Below are 6,957 nucleotides of genomic sequence, written 5' to 3'. Positions count from 1 at the left end.
AAATTAAATTAGAGTCACTTCTTCAATTATATGTATATCGAACGATTCGATAGTGCTTTTTAATTTTTTCAAACCATGTACCTGTAAGATAAGGACAACAAAAGTGAATATTTTCAAACCCATCTTTTTATTTAGGCGTTTGTGTGCGCCAAAAGTTTCTAAAAAAGCGGAAATGCGTTTGAAGTTTTCAAAAATTAATTAGTGAAATTTCCTGGCAAACTCCAGTGCGTATATTGATTGAATTGAAATTTCCTAAAACGTCAATTTCTAGGAAGTGGTGACGAATGTTTTGTTTTTATCATGTTGACAGATCTTCATGAGAAAAATCTTTTGTTCTCTTTCAGCTTGTGGAAAGCCTACAAAAATAATCATAATAAATAAATTTATTGTAAATAATCATTTAGCTTTGCGTATTTATTCATAGCGTGCAACTGGCAACTGGCGTACAAAAATGTAACAATTAAAAAGTATGAAAAATATAGCAATGCACTGGAGATTCCAAATTAATTTTTCTATCAATATTATGAGTACTACTTTCAAGAGTCGAGTAAAAAACCACCGACTCGCCAGACTCGAGGAACTCGCCAGACTCGAGGAACTCGCCAGACTCGAGGAACTCGCCAGACTCGAGGAACTCGCCAGACTCGAGGAACTCGCCAGACTCGAGGAACTCGAGGAACTCGCCAGACTCGAGGAACTCGAGGAACTCGCCGGACTCGAGGAACTCGCCGGACTCGAGGAACTCGCCGGACTCGAGGAACTCGCCGGACTCGAGGAACTCGCCGGACTCGAGGAACTCGCCGGACTCGAGGAACTCGCCGGACTCGAGGAACTCGCCGGACTCGAGGAACTCGCCGGACTCGAGGAACTCGCCGGACTCGAGGAACTCGCCGGACTCGAGGAACTCGCCGGACTCGAGGAACTCGCCGGACTCGAGGAACTCGCCGGACTCGAGGAACTCGCCGGACTCGAGGAACTCGCCGGACTCGAGGAACTCGCCGGACTCGAGGAACTCGCCGGACTCGAGGAACTCGTGGAACTCGCCAGACTCGAGGAACTCGTGGAACTCGCCAGACTCGAGGAACTCGCCAGACTCGAGGAACTCGGTGGAACTCGAGGAACTCGGTGGAACTCGAGGAACTCGGTGGAACTCGAGGAACTCGTGGAACTCGAGGAACTCGAGGAACTCGCCAGACTCGAGGAACTCGCCAGACTCGAGGAACTCGCCAGAATCGAGGAACTCGCCAGAATCGAGGAACTCGCCAGAATCGAGGAACTCGCCAGACTCGAGGAACTCGCTAGACTCGAGGAACTCGCCAGACTCGAGGAACTCGCTAGACTCGAGGAACTCGCCAGACTCGAGGAACTCGAGGAACTCGCCAGACTCGAGGAACTCGAGGAACTCGCCAGACTCGAGGAACTCGCCAGACTCGAGGAACTCGCCAGACTCGAGGAACTCGCCAGACTCGAGGAACTCGCCAGACTCGAGGAACTCGTGGAACTCGAGGAACTCGCCAGACTCGAGGAACTCGCCAGACTCATGTTCTGCTGATTTCCTTGAATTGTCCTGCCTAAATTTAGTATGGATAAATTAATAAAAAAAAAAATGGATCAATTATTGATTTTTGAATTGTAAATGAGTTTCATTTTAAACTCAATTAAAAAAATTTGAGATAAAACTTAATGATATGATGAATAAGATAAAGATATTTAAATAATATTAGTTATAGTTTTTTATAATTAATAATTACAGGTCTCTTAGATGTATAATAGTGCAAAAAGTTTGCTCATCATCATGATTTTTAAAGTATTACTGGGTTGCAAAGTGCACCCTTATCAGATGCAGAATCCTGCGGAATATCAACCCTTCATTTGTAGACCCAGTAGGATAAATCATTGAGGTTCTCCCGAGAGTGGGAATCGAAACCACTATCTCCGTGATGGAGATTAAGAGCGCGCTCTACTTACTTACTTTGTGTACTTATTGTTAGCCACAAAAACATCATATTTTGATTGTTTCATATTTATGGTTGTTTCATTGTGGCGTTCGCGGCTTATTTCAAAAGTGCATGTCTGTGATTAGCTGAGGCAGTCGTCGCACCAGGCCCTCTAGCGGTAGAAATAAAAAACACAACCAAAACAAACAAATATTTTGCGGGAATTGCACCACCACTTGCATTGCCTATTTGTTTTACGAATTTTCTCGTTCAAGTCCCGAAATTTCCAAATTTTTTCGAGTCAGTGACTTTTCCTGCTTTTGCTTGCAAATCTAGACGCAGCGCTAAGGTATTCTCAAAGGTTGCATTTCATGCATTTTAAAAATGTAACCAAACAATATTGTTGTTTTGCAGGATAGTATGGAAGCTGGAACTGATTTGATTTGGTTCCAAACGCAAATCGACTCGTATCCAAAATGCAGAGACCACAAAGGAGTTTTGAATCAGTTCATAAAGGAAATCAAGAGCATGGACACTGCAGGACGGCAGCAGTTGCTGCCCCAGCTCAAGTTCCAACCCATGTTCGACACCCTCGTCAAGTGGAACAAGTATGACTAAATTTGAAATCAAATAAATTTTACCACAGTACCTTCTTCACAGCCCAATTTATGCCAAGCCGTTTTACGAACTGGTCAGCCTGGTTTTTGAAAATTGTGATGCTGGGAAAATCGTCAGTGAAAACGAGGACCTGTTGCTGGAATTTTTAGGCCATGTCAGCACTGAATTCTGCACTCTTCTGTTTAATGTGGTTAGTTTTTATTGTATCTGGAGTAAAATGATTGTATCAATCTATTTCTCAGCTCGATCGAGCCATCTCTGAAAGTGGAGTGTCATGTTTCAAAAAGTCGCCACAGCTGATGTACAAATTGGTTCAAAGTATATCCTCCGAGGAAGCAGATTTGGATTCCCAAGTTTTGAGTCTTCTGGAGAAAATCATTGCTCAGCCTGAAGGAGCCAAATTAGTGTTCGGATCAGACATTGGTCAGTGGCTTGGAGAAATGTGTGAAATGGCTGACATTCGGTTTCGAGTTTTTGAGGTAATTTTTTGTTTCTTTGAATTTTAAATTTTCAAAATTATATACATTGTCTTGCAGCTTGCCTCAACAGCAGCTTGTGGAAGTGCTGAAGGCTTGGAATTTGTCAAAACGTGCAACATTTTGCAAGAACTTGAGGTTGTTGATTTATTCGAATAATTTATTTGAAAACTAATCCAAAATTAAATATCTAGAGTGGCTTGCAGGGAGCGATGGCCCACGTGGACCAGGTTGGATTTGCTGCCACCGTTGATTGCTTTACAAAACTAGGAGCAACCTCTTGGGGTTATAAAGAGTTGTTGGAATCAGGAGTTTTGTCAAAACTTGAGGCCCGAGTTGTAGAATATGGTCCCGGAACCATGGAGGACAAAGTCATGCCATGTAAAGTAAATGAAGTTCAAAAGAGGAAAAATATTCATTTATTTTTTCCAGCCGTTTACACATTTTTCGGACAAGTTTTCAAACATTTTCCTGAGCAAGCCTTGAAAGACTGTCCAAAAGTCGTCCCCACAGTTATGAATTTGATCGACATTTCTATAGACAGGGCCTATGTCACCAGGACTGAGATGGAAATGATTGGAATGGTAAAAAAATCTATTTAAGAAGATTATTTTCGATAAATTTTCTCAAAATTTACAGGTGGCAGCAAAACCAGCTGGAAAGCGTCACTTGGCAAAGTTGGATCCACCTGTCACTTTGGTTTTGTCTCACCTGAAGCAGTTCATTTCTTCTGGGTCGTCTGTAGACAAAATTTGTGCAATCGAAACTGTGTCCAGTCTTATTGCGCTTCAGGTATGACTTTAATTCACTTATTTTAATCACAACCATGACCATCGTATGAATGTTCAGGACAAAGATCAAACTGAAGAAATGCTAGCCATCACTAAAACTTGGTTTGAGGTTGTCTGGACGTCGGTAGAGGTGCTTTTCCATTTCTGCCAGGAGCCCTTCCCAGGAATCAACCGAACTAGCATTCCTGTCTTTGTCTCTGAAACAGTCCAGTGCAGAAATAGTGGACTTCAGGTACTTTTTTTTAACTTTTAAATTTAAACGTCCAATTAAAAATTAGCCAAATTGATTATTTTAAAATTGATTATGCATTAAAAGATTTAATTTATTTTAAAACAGATTGCATTTTTTAATAAACTTTTTTGTGTGTATCAGCTTCTCTCGACCTTGGCTAATTTGGCGTGGGGTCGAACTGAGATCTGCAAACTTCCCTCTTTGCTCAACTGGCTGGCCGAGGGAGAATTGTGCCAGGACGTTCACTTCAGCACCAACGGAGTGCCGAGTGCTGAATCTCTGCAGCTCAAACAGGACGTAGCTAATGTGATACTGAATGATGCCAAAACACCAGAGCAAAGTAAGAAAATCCTATCGAAATTGAAACTCAGTGGCCTCGAGGCGAAGAGAATCAAGTGTGTGTGAAATAAGAAATGCATAATTGATAGGGTGCATTATTTTTATAAATTAAATTGGGATCCACAATTAATTTGATTTTCTTGGAGTGATTTTAATTGTTAGCCCATCCTTTGGCCGAAGGATCAGTTCCCCAAGCAAGACCAGGTTCTCTCGTCTGTCGACCGCCTCAATTCGGTAGTTTCGCAAAACAGTTGCAATGGCGCATTTTTCCTCAAGCATTGCAAACTTTTGACCTAAAATATTGAAATTAAATTTAAATTACTAACATTTTTCCATTAAAACTTTTATAATTCTTATATCTACAGAGGAGCAAATTTTTATGGAAATTCAAAATTAAATTTTTATCACATTTTCCACTAAATTTTACCTATGCAGTTTCTGGGTCCAGCACTAAATGGGACGTAAGCATAAGGATGTCTGCCCAAGCAGTTTTCGGGCAGAAATCTGTCCGGATCGTAAACCTCAGGGTGGGGGAAGGTTTTTGGGTCTCGGTGCATCACATAAACCATGATTGCGGTTGTTGTGCCAGCGGGAACTAAGTATCCAGCTATTTAAACAAAGAATATATATATTTTTAATTTGACAAATTATTTTATACCAATATTAGTGTCCTCCCTTAAGATCCTGCCAAGCATCGGCACGCTCGGAAATAATCTGAGAGCTTCCTTAATGCAACACTCGAGATACTTCAGCTCAGCCAAGGCCTTGCTTGTGATCGGATCATCTCCCAGGACACGTTCGATCTCCTCGTAAACCTTCTCCTGAAATATGACAGATTGAAAAAATAATGCTTTTCACGATTTGATTCTGAAATATTAAATTTAACATAAAAAATTTAGACCTATATATGAAGATTCTATATTAAAAAAGAATAATAAAATAATGTTATAAATTAAATTTTATATTTAAATTCACCTGAATTTTCATATCCGAGCCAATAAGGAAAAGGCACCAACTAATCGCAGCAGAAGTCGTGTCATGGCCCTGAATAGAATAATTTAAATTTTGCTTTATTTTCATCTTAATTTTTAACCTCAAACATAAAAGTGTCCACTTCCTCGCGAATGTCCTCATTACTCAAATAGGCGCCATCCTTAGAGGCTTCAATCAGCAAGTCGAGAAACGCCAGTCGCTTTTTTATTCCTTGATTTTTTTTTATTTTTTTATATTTTTGATAAAATTAGATTAAAACGCACCGATTACATCAACGTCGTCAATTTTGTTTGCGTCATTCAGCTTTTTCTGGCGAACCTCTTCCTTTCTTTCCTGAATGACCTGAGGAATAGTTACAAACTGGTAAAAGAATTTATTTAATTTTATATTTTTTTAATACCTTATTGGAGAATCCATGCAAAACTTTTATGCACTCACTATGCTTTTTGAAATACTTTGAAAATCGAAAGATCTTTTCGTTCTGCAACCAAATACGCGCTTGTCGTGTCAGAATAATGTCACCAAGACTAGTGAAGAGAAAATTAATACAATTCAGACATTAATAGAAAATTTTCACTCTCACTCGTAAATTGCTTTCACGTATTCCGAATTCTGGTTGTCTTGCGCGTTCAGCCGAATGCCCATGGCGGTTTCTGTACAATAATAAAATTTAGAAGGTGAAAACGTTCGCTACAAATACATCCACGATGAAAGTTCTCTCACCACAAATGACGTCAAGGGCGAACAGGGTAGCATAGGGGAAAATGTTGAAGCCCGAGTTGTTCACCTCCTTCTCTAGTTTTTGCACCAAAATGTCACTTTGTTCCGTAAAAACTTCCATGAAGTCTTCCAAAATGCGAAAATGGAAGGTTGGCGTCAAAATTTTTCTTCTCGAGTGCCATTTCTGACCTAAATTTTTTTATGAATAGAAAAATCTTTAGAATTAAAAGATTAAAAATTTACCTTTGCTGGTCAAAAGCCCGGTGCCCAACCATGGGTGCAAATAATTGTAGTCGTAGCTCTTTTCTATATGCTTGCTGCTTGTCAAAATTGGCTATAATTTTTAAAAAGTTCAGAAATTTATTCTGGAAACTAATTTAAATTACTTCAACCGTGTCGCATCTATACAAGAAAACGTAGGGCTGGCTTCCGAGCCAAAATCTGTTGATCCCAGTTTCCATACCACCCCAAATTTGCATGTTCGTCGACATTCTTGTGAAAATTTCTTTATAAACAAAAATTGAAAAATAAAATAATGGTGTAATTTGTAAATGAGAAAGATACCATCGTGAGCTACGTTGATTTCCAGAGTGTTGCCCAAAATTGGCAGCGCCGACGGTCCAGGAATGAGCGCGAGCCACTTGTTTCGGCGCAGCCTGTCCCTGATCCGTCGCCAGAGCAGGAGGACGCTCAAAACAGAGAGCATCGCCAGCAGAATCCATCCGTTGGCAAACATTTTGGAAATGTGTGGGGAATAACGTGGGTGGAGAGCTCCTTTATAGACTGCACTCCCTTCCCCCAATCTGGTTTTCCCTTTCAATTAAGATACTCTCCTTAACTCCCAAAATGTG

General features: G+C 40.4%; 2 protein-coding genes across 3 annotated transcripts; one reads left to right on the top strand and one right to left on the bottom strand.

The window, feature by feature from the left end:
• Positions 1-1,950: 1,950 nt before the first annotated feature.
• On the top strand, positions 1,951-5,209 carry LOC132192964 (uncharacterized). Of its 2 annotated transcripts, XM_059613220.1 has the most exons (11): positions 1,951-2,286; positions 2,352-2,545; positions 2,598-2,745; positions 2,798-3,034; positions 3,092-3,169; positions 3,226-3,412; positions 3,464-3,615; positions 3,671-3,823; positions 3,881-4,054; positions 4,196-4,394; positions 5,075-5,209. In XM_059613220.1, the coding sequence occupies exons 2-11, from the start codon at positions 2,358-2,360 to the stop codon at positions 5,104-5,106; spliced, it is 1,548 nt and encodes a 515-aa protein (XP_059469203.1). In that variant the 5' UTR covers positions 1,951-2,286; positions 2,352-2,357; the 3' UTR covers positions 5,107-5,209. The 2 variants fall into 2 exon arrangements, with proteins under 2 accessions (XP_059469203.1, XP_059469202.1); XM_059613219.1 differs by lacking the exon at positions 5,075-5,209 and having other exon boundaries at positions 1,952-2,286; positions 4,196-4,552.
• On the bottom strand, positions 4,503-6,889 carry LOC132192965 (cytochrome P450 4c3). Its single transcript, XM_059613221.1, has 12 exons — positions 6,671-6,889; positions 6,493-6,611; positions 6,350-6,440; positions 6,110-6,295; positions 5,970-6,039; positions 5,787-5,913; positions 5,650-5,728; positions 5,487-5,596; positions 5,369-5,437; positions 5,052-5,214; positions 4,821-5,000; positions 4,503-4,686 (listed from the first exon to the last, which is right to left on the bottom strand). Exons 1-12 carry the CDS (start codon positions 6,840-6,842, stop codon positions 4,520-4,522), a joined length of 1,533 nt encoding a protein of 510 aa, XP_059469204.1. The 5' UTR covers positions 6,843-6,889; the 3' UTR covers positions 4,503-4,519.
• Positions 6,890-6,957: the final 68 nt, after the last annotated feature.

This window comes from Neocloeon triangulifer, unplaced genomic scaffold (genome assembly GCF_031216515.1).
Source record: "Neocloeon triangulifer isolate White Clay Creek 2 clone unplaced genomic scaffold, ASM3121651v1 ptg000003l, whole genome shotgun sequence".
Taxonomy (NCBI): domain Eukaryota; kingdom Metazoa; phylum Arthropoda; class Insecta; order Ephemeroptera; family Baetidae; genus Neocloeon; species Neocloeon triangulifer.
This window is presented reverse-complemented; position numbering and strand designations above follow the sequence as displayed.

Excerpts from the sequence above, each read along its gene's own strand:
- LOC132192964 (XM_059613219.1), top strand. The coding sequence starts at position 2,358 with ATGGAAGCTGGAACTGATTTGATTTGGTTCCAAACGCAAATCGACTCG. Across the intron at positions 2,546-2,597 it reads ACCCTCGTCAAGTGGAACAA|CCCAATTTATGCCAAGCCGT; the intron begins GTATGACTAAAT and ends CCTTCTTCACAG. Across the intron at positions 3,824-3,880 it reads CCAGTCTTATTGCGCTTCAG|GACAAAGATCAAACTGAAGA; the intron begins GTATGACTTTAA and ends ATGAATGTTCAG.
- LOC132192965 (XM_059613221.1), bottom strand. The coding sequence starts at position 6,842 with ATGTTTGCCAACGGATGGATTCTGCTGGCGATGCTCTCTGTTTTGAGC. Across the intron at positions 5,914-5,969 it reads TACGTGAAAGCAATTTACGA|TCTTGGTGACATTATTCTGA; the intron begins GTGAGAGTGAAA and ends TCTCTTCACTAG. Across the intron at positions 5,215-5,368 it reads GCTCGGATATGAAAATTCAG|GAGAAGGTTTACGAGGAGAT; the intron begins GTGAATTTAAAT and ends GTCATATTTCAG.